Below are 19,376 nucleotides of genomic sequence, written 5' to 3'. Positions count from 1 at the left end.
CCTGACCAAGTTCCAAATGCCTGCCCTAACCTACAGAAGGTGTTGCATCAACGGCACAGCCATGCCCTCAGCCAATGTTGCTAATCTGCAGCCTTGTGCTGCATATGAAAGAACAGATACCAATTAAAACACAGACAAAGAGGAACAGAGAATGAAGGGAGGAAGGTGATCAAAAAATCATGCATGCTGCATACAATATACAGATAATATGCAACATCTCCTTTTTTTTTGCCGGTGTGTGCCCCGGTTTAGAATAGGTACACCGTATCCCTGCGTGTCGTAAGAGGCGACTAAAGGGTTGGCGTCAGGAAGGGCATCCGGCCATAAAAACATTGTCTCAAAAAGGGAACCATGATGATTGTCATGGGGCCCACAAGGCTAACCCCCGCTCTAATGGGAAAATGGCCTTAAAAAGGGATTTTTTTTTTTTTTTTTAAATGAAACATTTACGTTTTTCTTTTGCAAAATGTGTTGTGATGTATATTTAACTTGCCTTGCAACATGTCAAGATCATTTTTCTCCACCTCAGCCAACCACTTTGGAGGAGATGATGTGATTGGCTGTTGGAAAAGGTCAAAATGGGTTCAGACAAGAGAGCATTATTAATCAATACAGTTTCACGTTTCCTTCTCATTCGCCAAATAAATAATAACATTCGTCTTCATCACATCGTTTTCTGCAGTATATTTCAACCATTGAAATGCAATCAAGTTTGAAAAAAATTTGACATCAAAAATTGCATGATCATTCAGAGATAAAAGCAATCAATGCCTTGCAATGGCTTTTATTAAAAGGCACAGCTTTATCAATGTAAAACCTTAAAGCCGAATGTTGGCTTGCCACCTTACATTTCAATCACATAGAGTTTTATTAGCTCACCTGGAACGAAGTTCAGGGGAGCTTATACGATGGCGCATCATCCGTCCATCAGTCCGTCAGTCCGTCAGTCCGTCAGTCCGTCAGTCCGTAAACACTTGCAACTACTTCTCCGAAACCGCTGAAGGGATTGTGACCAAACTTGGCACAAATGATATATGTTGTGTTGTGACTAAAGTTTGTTAACGGCATTTTAAAAAAAATCGGGGTCTAAGGGGGTTTACCGGGGTCAAAGTGGATCCAGGTTTGACCCTCAAAAGAGGAATTTGCTTTTTCCTCTGAAACCAGAAATACTATTTCGATGAAACTTGACCACAACCTTCACCACCAGTGCTGTACAAGTTTGTTCACGGCATTAAAAAAAATCTGCCCCTTTGGGGGTTTACGTGGGGGAGGGGGGGGGGGTTACCACTCAAAATAGGTATTTGCTTCCTTCCCAGAAACTACACATGCAATTTCGATGAAATCTCACCACAACCTTAATCACCCATGATGTATCAATGTTAGTTCAAGGTATTAGAAAATTTGGGGTCTGAGGAGGTATATGGGGTTGGGGGAGGGGGGGAGGAGTTGCCCCCCTGAAATAAGTATTTTTTTGTTTGTCTGTTTAAAGTCTTATGATTATGTTCATATGATTCTATATGTTGCCCTGTCTTCTAGCAACCATTGAAATTGGTTTAAAATACCTTTAGCCGGTGCAGTAAAATGTTTATTCTACCAGGTGAGTGCCAGGTGTATTGCCCCTATGTTTTTTCATTGCACTGATGTAAAAGACTTTTAAAAGTTGCAAACTGAAACTCGATACTGCATTGCATAGTTGAGTTATGTCAATTGCGATGAGCCACAGTAGGTTTCACTTCAACATAGAATAAAACTAACACAATAATAAAACCATAAAAATGTTTCATACAAGAATGGGCAGCACTGTTTTGCCCCGGAGCAGGAAGGGCCAAGTTAAATACTCCCCAATATAACTGATTATAACCCGAATATAACACATTATTTTCCCTGGCGCAGGAAGGGCCAAATTAAGTACTCCCCAATATATATATTTTTTTGTATACAGAGTCGAGGCTCGTGAAAGAGCTAACATTTATCAAAGAAACAAATCAAACAAACAAGCAAACAAAGTATATAAAAAGGGGAGCGGTCGACAAGATGGGGAGAGAAGGGGAGGAAGCACACAAATACAACATTTGAGAGCAGGGACATCGGGAGATGTGTGGGAGGGAGAGGGCCTGGGGGGAGGCAGGATAGGTATAAAACGCAAGGACACCAAGGACTTCCAGGAAAGAAGACAAAAGTCACCTCAAAAAAGTGGATTTGGGGTGAAATTAGCGGGGGTAGAAAAGATCAAGGTTTTGGATTGGGGAAGATAAGAGATGGTGGTGAACAGCCGTTTTAAAGACCTGGAGGGAGGAGTGGGATTGAAGAGAGTGAGGGAGTTTGTTCCAGAGGTGGGAGAAAAGAGGAATGAAGGAGTGAAGGTGAGCAGAGAGTCTTGATTTTGGCAGTTTAACCATAAGAGGGTTGCAGGCAGATCTTGTGCGACCTGTAGGAATATTTGGGGGACAAAGCCCAGAGAGAGCTGGGGGAGCAAGGCCGGAGAGGAGTCGGTAGAAGACGGAAAGACCACCAACCTGCCTGCGGTGAGTAAGTGAAAGGCCCTCGGAGATAGCGTCATCTCCGGGAGATTCCAATGATTCTGAACGCTTTGGTTTCAACAGCGTGAAGACGAGCTAGGTGTGAGGCAGGAGCACAAGCCCAGAGGGGAGAGCAGTATTCCATTGAGCTGCGGATGAAAGCCTTGTATGTGGTGAGGAGCTCAGGTGTGCCAAGGAAGGACTTCGCACGATGGAGGATGCCCAGTCGGCGACTGGCTTTGGAGGACAGCTTGGAAATGTGGTTTTCCCAGGAAAGATCATGGCAGATAGTGAGACCCAAAAGCTTGAGTGACAGAACTTCTTGGAGAGGATTGGATATTGGAGAGGATTGGAGAGGAGAGGATAACTAACAAGATCAAAGCAAAAGGTAAACCAAACTCAACTTCAGTCATACAAATACCGATGAGTCCAAGACTTTGCCCAATAATAATAATAATAAAAAATACAGATGGAGCAATCAGATTGCAGATCCTCACCAGTCAGGTGTTTTGTGTGGAATATTTTGTCTGGTGTTTGTATGCTGGTAATTAATAATATAGGTACTAAACAGGTTCAAATATGTAATTCATACCTTAATGGACGTACTCAGTTCCAACAACAACAACAACAACAACAGGCATTTTAAGGCCATTTTCCCTGCAAGAGCGGGGGTTAGCCTTGCGGTCCCATGACAATCTTCTCCATTTTGCCCTATTTTCTGCATCTCCCCTTGTTAACCCCCATGCCCGCATTTCTTCTTCGACCATCTTTAGCCAAGTCTTTCTCGGTCTTCCCCGTCCTCTACTTCCTTCCACATTCATTTCCATCACTCTTCTCAACCAGTCACTTTCATCCTTCCTCAACACATGACCAAACCATCTCAACCTGTTCCTCTTCACAGCATCCATCACAGGCTCTATTCCCATCATCTTTCGCAATTCATCATTTGTCTTCCTCTCTCTCAACGATACACCACACATCCACCGAACCATTCGCATTTCCACCCTTTCCAGCCTTCGTTGCGTACTCAGTTCCAATAGTACATAATTAGTATATGTACTCACGTTCTAATAGTACGTAATTACCCTGCGCTCGTGAAGCGAAAAGCAGGGTTAAGTGATCGGTCGAGTACGTACGCATGTCGTCATACGTACGTAAGCTTCTGCATTTTGTAAATTCATTTTCTCGGCAACCGTTGGTCCCATTGACACGAAATTTTCACCATTGTATGCATCTCCTCGTGTAGGAAATTTTAGTGATAATTATGGCATCATATACCTCCAAATAGCGGTCTTGAAATATGGGCGCCATCTTGAAAATTTTTAAAAAATTGTACCTCTACATCTCGAAACCACACCATGGAAAAAATTGAAACTGGGCTCATTGTAAAGAACACCACATGGAGAATCAGTGATAGCGATTACGTCATAATTCGACAAGTATAATGCTTAGTCTGATCAGTTTGAAATTTCTTGATCGTGATCTATTCAACAATTATATTGGAGAATGTAAATTTATGACATCATTGGTCACATGGTCTGGCAGCCATATTGGATCAAAATAAAAATAAAATAAAATAAAACGAGTTGGCTCACAGCAAGTCGACTGCGTGGGTATGTATTCTATGAATACCATCTAGTTAGGATAAGTCTTCGCGTTCTAATAACATGTAATTAGTAGACGTATTCACATTCCAATAGTGCATAATTAGTATATGTACTCACGTTCCAATACAATGCAATTAATAGATGTACTCACATTCCAATAGTGCATTATTGGCATCTGTACTCATGGTCCAATAGTACGTAATGAGTCGATGTACTCACATTCCAATAGAGCATAATTAGTAGATGTACTCATGTTCCAATATATCGTAATATATATACTCACGTTCCAATCGTACATAATTAGTAGACGTACTCAAATTCCAAAAGTATGTAATTAGTAGATGTACTCACGTTCCAATAGTACGCAATTAATAGACATATTCACGTTCCAATAGTACGTAATTAGCAGATAAAACCCTTCCGAGGTCGGCAAATGAGTACCAAGTTACTGGTAACGGAGGAACTGCATCAGCGGCACAACCGTGCTTCCAGAAATGATACAATGAGCAGCCACGGGCTGCATACGAAACAACAAGAATTAATCAGTCATTGTATCTGTATCTGTTCCATTATTTTCTTGAGTCAGTGTTGCCTCATACCACAGTGGGGCAGGCCATCCAGACCCATTCCAATAGTACAATAAATAGCACCGCAAGGCGGGCGTAACACCCTCAGCCCATGCATGGTGGAAACCAATTTCAAGATGGCTGCCATGGCGGCCATATTGAAAATCGCAGCACGCCCATGAACCTTCCTCTACTCAACCACAACACACACTGCAAAAATGGATTTAATCGGACAAGCCGTTCTGCTCGAAATTGACGGAAACCAATTTCAAGATGGCTGCCGTGGCGGCCATATTGAAAATCGCAGCGCTCCCATTTTCGAAAGGAACCTTCCTCTACTCAACCCCAACACACACTGCAAAAATGGATTTAATCGGACAAGCCGTTCTGCTCGAAATTGAAGGAAACCAATTTCAAGATGGCTGCTGTGGCGGCCATATTGAAAATCGCAGCGTGCCCATGAACCTTCCTCTACTCAACCCCAACACACACTGCAAACATGGATTTAATCGGACAAGCCGTTCTGCTCAAAATTTACGGAAACCAATTTCAAGATGGCTGCCGTGGCGGCCATATTGAAAATCGCAGCGCGTTTATTTCCGAAAGGAACCTTCCTCGACCGAACCCCAACACACACTGCAAACATGGATTTAATCGGACAAGCGGTTCTGCTCAAAATTGACGGAAACCAAAAGTTGATGGACGCCCGGATGGCTGCCGTGGCAGCCATATTGAAAATTGCAGCGCGCCCATTTTCGAAAGGAACCTTCCTCTACTCAACCCCAACACACACTGCAAAAATGGATTTAATCGGACAAGCCGTTTTCCTTGAAATTGACGGAAACGAAAAGTTGACGGACGCCCGGACGCCCGCCCGGACGACGCTCGTGACGACAATACCCCTTAGCCCAATTTGGGCTGAGGGGTGAAAAACATTTTGTCCTTTGCCCCAGGTCAGAACCACAGCTCTTTGCATCCTAGGTCCTTGAAATTGGTAACACAAAGTATTCGACCACATAAGTATCCAGAGACTGGATAATAAGTCTGTCCGTTTCAGAGGTGGCATGCCTGCCATGCAGCAGCATACTGGTGTCTCTCTCTTCATGGTCAGATGCCAGGGTCTGGATGGAATATGTCACACTTGCCTTTAGTGATGTCCACACACTTTTCCCCATCCTTAAAACCTCCACCAAGTACTAGGTGAAGACCTTGCTGTGGGTCTGCTTGTCCCATCTGGCACCAAATCTCAAAAAGAAAGGAGCACAGATTTGTCTCCCTGGCAGGTAATCATATAATGTCATGTCAAATCGTGATGCTTCCGAAGGAGAATGAGATGGCCTACATCTCTTCTAAATGAGATCCAGATTGTGCTTGCTCGTGCATGCCTTGTAGCAATTTGAGTGCTTGTATATATCTGTAGTTTTCAGTGCCTCTAAATCTGGCAGCAAATGCTCATAGCACTCATCCTGCCGTTGATGTAGTGCAGGAATCAAACTCTTATGGAAGATGTTTTTGCCTTTCGAAGAACCTCCTCCATATCTTCTTGACAAAGAAAACATTTTTCGTAGTTTGTTATTTTCCTTCGTTTTGTCGGGGGCGGAACAGGCAGGATACATCAAGTGCCGCTGGCTTCATCCTCTGAGTCTCTACTGGCCATATGTCTTAATCATACCTGCGGAGACCTGCAACACAATAATACAATGCTGATTCGTTTGATAATAGCAGGCACAACGCATTACACCAGCTAAAACGAAGAAGCAACTACTGACTACCTCCTAGCCATGTCTGGATAAACCTACCACGTGAACTGGTTAGCTACAGGCATCATCTGAAAAGAAAAACAAGATCGATTCTGCTAACTATTGGACAAAATATTCGTTGTTCAGGAACTAAATGTCAGTTTCTGAGAAAATGATCTGAATACATTCGCTGAAAACCAAACGAAATGAGAAACTTTTCTTCTCAAAAAAGGCATATGTAGGTTTAATCTGATGAAGATTTCTTGAAAAGAGCAAGAATTAATGCAAAACTGAAAACGCCAAATTCTGTGACCTGGTCTCTTTAAATTCTGTACCACATGACGAGATTCCGTGCATCTTTGCATACTGTAGTGCTCCCTAAGAAAAGGACAACAAAATCAGTGTGATTGGGTGGTCTCGCCTCTTTCCATCGGTGGCTGATATTTTATACTTGACGTCCCGGTTAGAAAAATAGAGCTATATGAATGACCCTACCAGCCAAACATTTTCTCAAAAAAAAACTAGAACTGCACCTTCGACGTTATTAGTTATTACACACTAGCGTGACTCGGCGCTCTCCGCGCACCTCACCACAAGTCGTTTCAGAGGGATAGGTATCTTTGACCATTTTGGTGTCTTTTGGGTCTTCATGGTGTTTTGTGTCTTCATGGTGTTTTGTGTCTTCATGGTGTTTTGTGTCTTCATGGTGTTTTGTGTCTTCATGGTGTTTTGTGTCTTCATGGTGTTTTGTGTCTTCATGGTGTTTTGTGTCTTCATGGTGTTTTGTGTCTTCATGGTGTTTTGGGTCTTCATGGTGTTTTGGGTCTTCATGGTGTTTTGGGTCTTCATGGTGTTTTGGGTCTTCATGGTGTTTTGGGTCTTCATGGTGTTTTGGGTCTTCATGGTGTTTTGGGTCTTCATGGTGTTTTGGGTCTTCATGGTGTTTTGGGTCTTCATGGTGTTTTGGGTCTTCATGGTGTTTTGGGTCTTCATGGTGTTTTGGGTCTTCATGGTGTTTTGGGTCTTCATGGTGTTTTGGGTCTTCATGGTGTTTTGGGTCTTCATGGTGTTTTGGGTCTTCGTGGTGTTTTGGGTCTTCATGGTGTTTTGGATCTTCGGGGCCATTTAATTATTCAGGGTATTTTGGATAATCTGGGCCTTTATGGTATTTTGGATCTTTTGGGTCTTCAGTGTCTTCAGGGGCTTTTGGGTCTTTTGGTTACTCTGGGTCTTTGGGGGTCTTCAGGGTGTTTTGGGTCTTTGGGGTGTTTTGGGTCTTCGGGCCCATTTGGGTCGTTTTGGGTCTTCATGGTGTTTTGGGTCTTCGGGGCTAGAGTCCCTGTATAGAGAGTTGCGACATGAAGAGTCCGAAAAAAATTGGTCACGTGGTCTGTGGACGCCATGTTGTTTCCTGTCCGACCTTCGCGCGTTTCTGGCCTTGCATTGAATACATACGAGGAACGCTCTATTTTATTGTCTGGCTTTGTTTGTTGTCTTTAATAATACTTAATAATGTGAGTATTGTCTTTAATACTCACACTCATTCTAATGACGCCAAATACTTAAGATCACACGCTGATAAGACTCTCCTTGTCTGTAATAGAACTCATATGCCATACGGGGACAAAGCCTTTTGCTACTCAGTACCTGCCCTCTGGAACAAACTACCTATAACTATTCGGACCTCACACAACATAAAAACTTTCAAATCAAAACTCAAAACACATTTATTTCCAAAGTAACTTAATGGTATTTTTTGAAAAGTAGCTTTAAGTCGTATTATTCTAAGATTGTGTAATGTAAGTTGTAGTCTTCAAGATATGTTGTGAAGCGCTTTGTTCATTTCATGCTAAGGCGCTATATTAATACTGCTATTATTGTTATTATTATTACTAGGGCATGCCCGTACTATATATATGCCCGTACTATATATCTATCTAAAATTATATCCCCCCCCCTCTATTTACATGAAATGGTTTGGTTCATTCGCAACGCCAAAGCGAACGGCGAACGGCTTGCGAGTACAGTGACAATCCCCCCCCTCTATTTACATGAATGGTTTGGTCCATTCGCAACGACCACAGAACCCCCCCCTCTATTTACATGCAATGGTTTGGTCCAAAGCGAACGGCTTCCGGAGTTTGGTAAAGCAATCGCCATCGCGTGCACAAATGCGCAGGAAAGCGAATGAATCGCAAATTCGTTTTTATTAGTTTTAAAACTTTATTAAAACATAGTTTAACGCCAACATAGTTTGCAAACGTGAAATAAATGAATACGCTCTCAAATGTGCCGTCCGAGGTAGAGTCTGATCGCCACGTTCGGCACACGTGATAGCTCGCTGCTCTCTGATTGGTTGAAGCGTTTTTTGGACATATCTCGGTAAGTAATTGTCCGATTAATATGAAACCTTGAAAAGGCACATCCTCGGGTCCCCAGCAATATACCTGGCAAGTTTCAAGTATATCGGACCCGTGGTTGTCGAGAAACAGCGGTCACAGACAAACAAACACACAGACAGACACACACACACACACACAGAGATTGCTGGAATTATAGATAGATGTACATGTATGTAATTTGGAATAGTTTAGATGTACACCATACAACTAATTGTACATTGCTATGAAAAACAGGTATGTTTTACATGCATACTCTTCCATTGCAAGTCTGGATTACAATTTCTGGGCCTTTTATATAATTACAATTTAATTGTGCATATGTATTTCTCCTGGTGCGCCGACATGAAAAGTTAAATTACTTTTTAATTTTAATATTTGAAATCAACATTTCTGTCATTTGTCAAGATAGTTTTAAGGCAATCTTGTTATAATAATAGGAATTCATATAGCGTAAATTGCAGGAGCCTCTAAACGCTTAGAAAAGAGAAGAAAGCCAACGAGATGAATATACAAATACAAATTATACAAGAAGAAAACCTAAGATATAATCAGATGTAGGCATTTTCAAATAAATGAGTCTTTAACAGAGATTTGAAAATGTTCACATTGTCGGCTTTGTGTGCATACATGCTGGTCAAGAAAGTAAGACGCAAGAGAGCAAGGTAGTCCAGAAAATGATAGGCACTTCCTGTCCCCTCTTTCCCTTTTATTCCTTTTCCCCCTCTCCTCCCTCTTCTCTCCACATAAAACTACATTTCTGAACAAAGATTATTGCAATAAACAAAATCCGATTCTAATATTGGGCTATTGTCCGGCAGCTAAGCTAAATATAGCATAACAATTGTGCATTTTGTGAGGAAAGCACCAAATTTGGCACACTAGTAGACTATCATATTATGAAAAGATCTGGATATTGGGCCATCTCAGATTCAGAGATTTGATTTTTGCAAGATTTGCAAGCTGAGATTGCAACGCCAGGGACGGCCGACTCCTTCCTGCGAGCTGCCCACGTCACCCGCACAAGAAGAGCTCATCAAATCACTGCAGTGGCACTGCACATCCTGCAACACCGTGCGTATGAACGCCACTGTATGACATATGCTGATGATGCAGAAGACCTGCCTGAGTTCGAAGACTGGTGTCACCAGAGAGGAGAAGACATTCCCAACTTTCAGTACTGGGCAACTGTGCTGGAACTAGAGATGTTGGTACTGGTCTACGTGCGTTCTCTGCGGCAGGCTTCATTCACGATGTACCTTGATGCCCTGACGGAGCTGGTCCCATGGTTCCATGCCTTAGACCACACACACTATGCCAGGTGGGTCCCTGTTCACCTGAGGGACATGGTTGCACTCCCAATGAAGCACCCAGATGTAGCCAGATAATTCAGGGCTGGCAACTTCACTGTACAGAAGACGAAGAAGGTGTTCTCTTCGATCCCAATCGACTAGGCGCATGAACAGAATAACGCCTGCATCAAAGGAGATGGTGGAGCAGTCGGCCTCACTGACAACCCAAGTGCCCTGCGGCGTTGGATGATTGCCGGGCCAGAAGTTGCCAGGGCCATAGAAGAGTTCCAAGATGGCCATCAACACTGGGGGAGGTGAGAGGACACACGTCATCATGACCAGACACCAAGTGTGCAGACCTCTTTCGCCAAGGATGTCCACGCCCTTGTCAGCGTCATAGAAGAGCTTGGCAACCCCTTTGAGGAAGAGAGCATGGATCTGGTTGTCCTTGACACAAAGGAAATTGCAGGTCCTGCTGCAGTTGAGACTATCAGGAATGTGAAGAAGATTGGCCAAGAGCAGTTCCAGGCTTTCACCAGAGAATGCCTGGTGGAAAGGACCAAGCCAATTGATGATGCAATTCGTCAGAACAAGCTGAAGGTGTCATTTTGGAAAATGGCTGCCACAGCCATCAGGGGCTGAATTTGAGATGGCCCAATATCCAAATCTGTTCATAATAGGATCGTCTACTAGTGTGCCAAATTTGGTGCTTTCCTCACAAAATGCACAATTGTTATGCTAAGTTGCCCCACTACTAAGAGAAAATCATATCAAAAGCGAGGGGCACGGTGCAAATCACAAATTACACAATGCAGGCACTCAAATTTTGTACTAGGTTACGCACAATGTATACACACTAGCGGGCAGTGCACTAGTGCGTGGCGCAAACAATGGAAACAAAATGGCTTCTAATTCCGGGTTGTCGTAACTCTCTCTATACAGGGACTCTATTCGGAGCCATTTAATTCTTCTGGGTATTTTGGATAATCTGGGCCTTTAAGGGTATTTTGGGTCTTCGGGGTTTTTTGGGCCTTCGGTGTCTTCAGGGGCTTTTGGTTACTCTGGGTCTTTGGGGTCTTCAGGGTGTTTTGGGTCTTCGGGGTGTTTTGGGTATTCTGGGTGTCTTGGGTCTTCGGGGTGTTTTGGGTCTTTTGGGTCTTCGGGGTGTTTTGGGTCTTCGTGGTCTTGGGGGACTTGGGGGACTTAAAGGGTCATCAAAGGTCTGAGGGGTCTCAGCAGTCTAAACGTAATTAAGAGTTCATGTACTGTGTTTTGGTGTTAATCTTATTTGAAGAAGAAGACGACATTTTGGTCGCATATGAATGAATGAATGAATGATCGTTTTAAGGCCATTTTTTCCCCGCTAGAGCGGGGGTTAGCCTTGCGGGCGCCATGACAATCATGGTTCCCTGTTTGAGGCAATGTTTTTATGGCCGGATGCCCTTCCTGGCGCCAACCCCTTAGTCGCCTCTTACGATGCGCAGGGATACGGCGTACCTATTCTAAACCGGGGTACACACCGGGATCATTCATCCCAGCAAGCTGGTACTCAATTAGCCGACCTCGGAAGGATGACAGGCTGAGTCAACCCCCCTGGTGTTAATTCAGTGATCGACCGGGATTCGAACCCAGGATCCTAGGATCCCAAGCCGGCACCCTAACCGCTAAGCCAATATAAACATACATAACCATATACGTTTGCTCTATTATAATAAGAGTATTACATCACGATACATACTTGCACCAAATTTGATTTAAATCCATTCAGCTGTTCTCAAGTATCACATTTTTACCTGACATGACCTCTGAACTTTGACCTATTGACCCCAAAAATCGAACCGGTTCATCTTTACCTCATTATACAAACCTGTATCAACTTTGACTTGGATCCCTTCAGCCGTTCTCAAGTTATCGCGGTAACGAAAACCTGTCACAGCGACGAAGTCGGTGGAGTCATAATGACATAAGAACCTGTTCGGGTAACCCCATTAAAATATTGACTCGTAGAAAAAAAACCTTGTGTGTGGCGTCGGTTGAGCAAACACCTATTTCTAAGACCTTTACAGGAAATAGCTCCTGGACCATATGGTGTGAAAAGACAATGGGGGAGACTTAAAAGCTAAACAGAGAGAGAAAATGGGGAGACCAGACAGAAACGGGGGTCGAGGGTGATGGAGACCTACCTAGATATCTTATTCAGGTGGTTACTAATTGCGGTTACAAACACGAAATGTGAACATTCATCAAGAGACAAGTGATGAACAATTAACCCATAATTAATCCCCAAGTAATTTTCGTAATAATGTGAAGCTGAAACCTTGAATTTTTGGTACATTTGACGAAAGCTCTCAGAATCTGCCATTAAACCTTTCCGATTCGGCCCTTCTTTTGCTATTTTAAAGGTACAGGCATCTCAAAGCAAACATTTTGTCATAAGGATCGAATGAATTTCAGGAGTTCACCCAATGCACGGTACAAGCGGTCGGAGGAATTCCATGTTATAAGTATAAAATAAAAATTTAGTTACAGGCAGAACTCCAAGCATGAATCAGTCAAATAATTATGAAATGCAAGCTGGGATTAAAAGATAGATTCACAATTTTAAAAATGTGACAAATAATGCCGATCATGACTCAGTGTATTGGGTAAATAATTATCTGATCTACACCTGTACCAACTTTCAACCTTGTGGCTGAGTTCACCTCCAAACTAAAAACTAATGTTATTAGTTGTTTTTTTTGGTGTTTTGTGCAATGGCATGCAACTGTACCACTTCTTCTTCGTGTGCATCATGAGGCTGCAGGGAAGCATAGTTGGCGGAGGGCATGGATGTGCCGCTGTGATGCAATGCTCTCTGCTGGTTATGGCAGGAATTTGTCATTTGTTCCTGGTGCCGATGATAGCTCGTCTGCTCTTTGCAAAGGACACCGGGAGATCTTTAACGTCCACCAACTAATGCCGATACATGGGACATCCGTCTAACGTCCATCCGAGGGACGGCACACATGTTGATGAATCACCCTGCCTGCGAAACACCAGGATGACAGTTTGTAGTTGGGTCAGGATTCAAACCCAGGCTACACAGCTTAGAGGCCAGTGTGCATACCTGTAGGGCCCAGGCCATCCTGTCAGCCCTGTCTGTACCACTGATTTGATATTAAAAGGCTCATGCAGCTGCCCAAGACTGTGTCAATTGATAGAGTACGTCTCAGAAAACCATCTCTTTAAAGGAATTTTTCGGCTGCTGCTCAATTTTGAAGAAATCACTTGTCTGCCTTCACCTCTTCCTCCTCCTTCACCTCTTCCTCCTCCTTCACCTATTCCTCCTCCTTCACCTATTCCTCCTCCTTCACCTATTCCTCCTCCTTCACCTCTTCCTCCTTCACTCCACTCCACTCCCACAATCAAATAGTATCTCCAAGATTTTCCAAAAGGAAATCTCCAACTTCGGTAACTCGCAACTGGCACGTTGCAACATCGCATGTACAGGGTGGCCTGAAAGTCACTTTCCCCCTGCTGAATTCACCTCCCTCCATCCCTCCGCCTCCACCCTCTCTTGCTGCGGTATGAAGTAACACTGACTCAGGAGAATTATGGAACACACAGATACAATGACTAATTGTACACCGCTCCTTTCCTATGCCATCTCCAGGTGCTGCATACCATCATTGCCGGGCACCAAAGGGGGCCCGGAAATGACGCACGCTGAAAGGCTGAACTCAGTTTTCACTCTGGTTTCTTGTTTGTTTGTTTTACTTGTTTGTTTTTTCCAGGCGATATCTCAGCCATCCTTTGAGCTAGGAAGCTGAAATTTCGCCAGAATAGTGAGCAACTCCTTTGTCAAAAACGGCATTTTTTGTTTTTTGATTAATCAATTAATTGATGACTCACTTAATTATTATCGATTAATTAAGTACTTATTTATTTCCTTTCTCTTCTGGGCATTATCTCAGGCACCTTTTTAGATATGAAGCTGATATTTGGACATGACAATGACCAAGTGATTTGGCTGTAAAGGCTATTTTTGATTTATTGCTTCATCAATTAATTATTTAATTATTTGATTAATGACTCAATTAATTAATTTTTTTAAGTTACAGATTCGGATGAAACGGTGGTGGTTTAGGTATTCTGCTAGCCAATTAATTAATTAATTTATAATTATTATTTCTTTATTTTCATTGTTAATCATTTATTTATTTTCTTTCTAATCTGGGAAATATCTCAGGCACCTTTTGAGCGATGAAGCTGATATTTGGACATGACAGTGACCAAGTGATGTGGCTGTTAGAAAGTCTCTGATGTTATGCGTACGATATACGTGAATGTTTCCTGCTTTGCTTATGAATGTTTTCTTGCAATATGTTGATGCCATGTTGGTGTAGTGCGAGCCTGTAATTCTTACCTTTTTCTCTTATAATTTGCACCGGAAAGGGAGGAGACTTCCGGCTTCTTGCTGATGGCTCATGTGAGCGAGTTGATTGCCGCCATCTTTGCCTTGTTTTATTAAATGTTGTGCCGAAAGGGAGTTTAGTGTCTCATCCTGTCCGAACCGTTTCATCACGGCCCCTTTCCTGTATCCACTGTTCTCTATTATCCTCCGTACTAGCTAGCCTTTACCGTAGGATTCCCGAGCCTACTTTTCAGTGGCTGTAAAGGGTATTTTGATTTGTAGATCAATTAATCGATTAATAATTATTTATTGATCAATTAATTATTTAATTTTTTCCACAAATGACTTCTTTAATTAATTTTCAAAAAGTTACAGCTTCGGAAGAAGCACTGGTGGTTTAGGTATGCTATTAGCCAATTGATTAAGAAAATATTTTATTATCACTATTTATTGATTTTAATTATGCAATTAATCAATCAATTATTATTGTACACCTCTCCCTCCCAATGCAGTCTCTATGTGCAAGAGGATGTTATTTATATATTTGGCATGGGGGCGGTGTACTTTGAATGTATCTGTACTTGTTATTGTTGTTGTTTTGTATGCAGCCTATGGCTGCTGGTTGCATCATTTCTGAAAGCACGGCTGTGCTGCTGATGCTGTGCCCCCTGTCACCACCAGTAAGTTGGGATTCATTTTGCAGACCTCGGAAGGATGACAGGCTGAGTCAACCCACTTGGTGTTATTTCAACGGCACGACAGGAGCTCAAACTCAAGACCCTAAGATCTTAAGGCACCCACCTTCACCGTTAAGCCAACACCAAGCTTACGAATTAATTATTGTAAGTACTACAAAAAACCTGTATATTAAAATAGTTCAGGAATGAATGTTTTACTGGGGAGACATAAAACAATTTTCAGGCAACCCTATACAATGGCGTCACGGTGGCCCTAGCTTTCAATCAAACTGTTTGGGACCCCTGTATGTTGAGAACAGCTTACCGTTCATATGAAAAGAATGATCAAAGGCAAATCCAAGAAGGTTCCACTAATGAGTTAGCATTGGAATTTGAACCAGAAGCTAGCCACAATGGGTGGGAGATGGCACTTCGGATTTTGCAAACACCGATTGCAATGTTGAGGATGATTCATACAAGTTTATCAATGTGCATTACTGGTGTTGTAAATAGACCACGTTTTCTTATGGGAAAACAAAAGAGCATTTCAGCATGCTTTGAGTGAGCTCTCATACAGGCCCGGTAGGGATATTCCCAATTTGTCCCAGGCGGCTTAACACATTACCTGGCATGGACAACACCAGAGTAAAGTTGGTATAATACTTCCTAATAAATGGTGCTGGCTTTCAATCAAACAGCTTGGACCTTGGGTGCTTGAGAACAGCTTACCATTTGTATGAAAAGGGTCAAAGGGGAAAAAAAAGAAAAAAAGAATGAAGGCATCCTCTTTGAAATGCAGGCCACACCGTCAGATTCCGTAATCATTCATGACCATGCCTGAGAACGTCACTCCACATAGTCTGCACCTTTATGGTGTAAATAGCAGCCAACTTGGGATATTTTGGCAACGCAAAAGCTTTTTTAAATCTCAAAGGCCTTTGACAGAGTTTGGCATCGGGGTCTGATATCCAAGCTTCCCTCTTTTGGCTTTCTTCCTTCACTCTGCTCTCTCACATCAAGCTTTCTCTCCGACTGCTCTATCTCTAATTGTTGATGGACCGCTCTATCTTCCCTATCAACAGCGGTGTCCCTCAGGGTTCTGTCCGGTCTCCAACACTCTTCCTTCTTTTTATCAATGACCTTCTTTCTTCTACAAATAACCAAATGCACTCGTATGCTAATGACTCGACATTACACTCCTCCATGTTTTTTCCATCTGCCCCATCTTCCCTCACTCGATCTGCAGTACATCTCGTTTGATCACAGCCACCTCTTTAAATTCGGAGTGGGATAAGATTTCCCAGTGGGGTAAATGTAACCAGGTTAAGTTTAATGTTTCTAAAACTCAATTTCTTCCCACCTCTCTCTCTCTAAAACTCCTCTCAACTCTCCAATCTAATTTGAAAGCTCCACAATTACACCATGTGAATACAATAAACCTACTAGGTATTACCCCAACTTCAAATTTATCCTGGAATCCACACATTACACAAATAGCTAAATCTGCCTCGAAGAAACTGGGAGTCCTGTTCAGATGTCGAAGATTCTTCTCCTCTCAACAGTTGCTTCAACTATATAAAGGATTGATTCATCCTTGTATAGAGTACTGCTCTCACATCTGGGGCAGTTCGAGCTCCACATACTTACTGGACAGAATTGAATCCAAAGCAATCAGACTGAAAAATTCTACCAATCTGACCTCAAAACTCGACCCACTGGAACAAAAACACAAAGTTGGTTCTCTTTCTCTTTTCTACAGATATTACTTCAGTTTCTGCTCCCATAAATTTGCTGCTTGTGTATCTCTGTCATTAGCGAGACCGCGGAATACTCAACAAGCCACTACATCGCCTGATTATTGTGTGGCCATTGGCAACTCAAGAGTGTGCCGTAATGGTGTTTGTTTCTTCCCCTCCACTGTCAAACTCTGGAACGCTTTACCTTCTCATGTCTTTGCAAACCCTTACGACCTTCCCCTTTTCAGAAAGCAGAATTTTTACTTCCTCAAAAACTCTTAGCCTATTCTCTCTTTCTTCACTTTTCTATCAGTGCAGGTCTTTTATTTAAGGCCTGGCCCAGATGACGACTATATAGTCCGTGACTGGAATGAACCACTTTTAGACTTTAGAGTCCGTGACTGGAATCTTCAACATAAAAAAAAATCCATGAGATGACCATCCGATGACAGTGCACTACATCGCATTGCGGTTTTTTTTTCTGGATACAAAGTCGAGGTTCGTGGAGGAGCGAGAATATAACGGATCTGGACTTGACAGAACAAATGGAGCAGTAGTGGAGGGGGGTGGTGGGAGGGGTTGTGATGGAGAAATTTGATTGAGGATACAAGTGCCGATGTATTGGACTGCTGATATGAAGGGTGCTTTGGCAAGCCTCAATTGCATGAATTCAGAGTGTTAAGGGGTACAATGGTGGCTTAATAGAGTTCCATAGAATGGTGCAGAGGTTGTGCACTCTCATTTGAGTCATCTCGTCTGGGTTAGATTCCTGACCGACCATAAACTGTCAGATTGATGCTTTGCAGGTCGGGCGGTGCATCACAAAGTGTGCCACCGATGGACATCAAGATGGGTGACCGGTCTACTGGCATATTTCGTGGATAGTAAAGTTCCCACGGTGTTTTTCTGGAAGAGCAAGCAAGTTTTCAGCAGAACCCTGAACAAATTACAAATTCCCATCCCCACCAGTTCAATGGCAAGCCTGGCCAGCCGGTTTGCGAAACACTAGCTATTAACTTTCCCTCCTTGGTAATGGTGTTGGTGGTGATACAAGATTGGTATCCCAAATGATGTATGTTCAAATCCTGCTCATTGCAGCAATATTGGCGAACTGCATTCTAAGCTTTGGGAAGTAGAGCTAGTTTGCAGAGAACTACTGTGCCACTTTCAGAATGTCTTCAAAAAAATTCCAACTGACTCAACAACCTTCAGAATGGAGATGATCTGCTTGCTTTAACTACTTTGGTCTACTGACACTAATCCACTCATTATGGTCGGCTCTCATTCCCTTCCCTTGTTTACCAAGGTCATTCTCTTAAGGTCCAAGTGAGGCCCTCTTCTGTACTTCATACTTGAAACAAATAAAACGTGTTTTTTGCTTCAACAAAACAGATTCTTTCATTCACTGTACACGAATAGGAAGGGGACAAAAATGAGGGACACCAAGCAACGGCTTCCACACAGGTGTGGCCCATGTGTTAATTCATCAAATAACATCCCAGCATGTTTTGGGTCATGTATAAGAATGCTGCACATGCCTGGTTGCCTATAATTATGGCTAGCATGGCTGCAAGAGGAGACACTCGAAAGCCCCTATCCACAGAGCACTTGTAGTCACCCAATGGTTTGATGAGCATGACACTGATGTTATCCATTTGTCATGGCCTTCTCAGTCACCAGATCTGAACCCAATCGAACATTTATGGCATATCTGGGAATGACGCGTGAGACAGCGTTTTCCCCATCATCAAACAGGTGAGAGCTGATTGACTTTCTCGTGGAAGAATGGTGCCGCATCCCTCCTGCAGAATTCCAGACGATGGTGGACTCTATTCACGGTGCATATAGGCCGTATTGGCTGCATGTGGTGGCCCAACACCCTATTAAGTGACTTTAGATTGGCATTTCCATTTTTTGTCCACTACCTGGAGGTAATACGTTATTTAAAATGGATTGCTGCAAGTAAGTCTTGGTAAACAAGACAACAGCTGCTTTCACCCTTGGTAGAAAAAGTGCCTTCATCAAAAAGCTAACCACAGATGTGGGAACATGATCTTTTGCACACCAAGGAAGGGGAAGGGACAACAAAAATGAAGAAGAGATAAAAGCCACAGGCTCATTTGGGGCCCAGAACATGCCAGGTATCTATTCAAAGGAAATTTATCTGTTATAAGGTGCAATAAAAATAAAACCACCTGTGTTATTATACTGTGGAAAGTATGAAAAGGTGTCATTGAACCTCATTATGTACAAATATAAACATTAGAAATGTGCCTTTCTAGCAGTCCATCGATAAAGGGAATAAAACCACCGTTTAGAGGCCATTTTTCCCCGCAAAGCAGGGGTTGGCCTTTTTCGGGAACCGTGGTTGTTGTTGTTTTTTGGTCCCCTTTTTGAAGCAATGTTTTACGGCCGGATGCCCTTCCTGACGCCAACCCTTTTTGCCAC

General features: G+C 42.8%; 1 protein-coding gene across 1 annotated transcript in view; it reads right to left on the bottom strand.

Annotated features, from left to right (window-relative positions):
• Positions 1 to 493: 493 nt before the first annotated feature.
• The window catches only part of LIN52 (lin-52 DREAM MuvB core complex component), a gene marked incomplete at its 3' end in the record, with an annotated part of 30,309 nt that continues 11,426 nt past the window's right edge, over positions 494 to 19,376 (bottom strand). Inside the window, 1 exon segment of the mRNA XM_068100113.1 lies at positions 494 to 560. Coding sequence (XP_067956214.1) covers positions 494 to 560 — 67 coding nt within the window.

Source organism: Myxine glutinosa, unplaced genomic scaffold (genome assembly GCF_964187855.1).
Source record: "Myxine glutinosa unplaced genomic scaffold, kmMyxGlut1.1 SCAFFOLD_1846, whole genome shotgun sequence".
NCBI lineage: Eukaryota > Metazoa > Chordata > Myxini > Myxiniformes > Myxinidae > Myxine > Myxine glutinosa.
The sequence above is the reverse complement of the archived record's forward strand: the minus strand, read 5'-3'. Positions and strand labels throughout refer to the sequence as shown.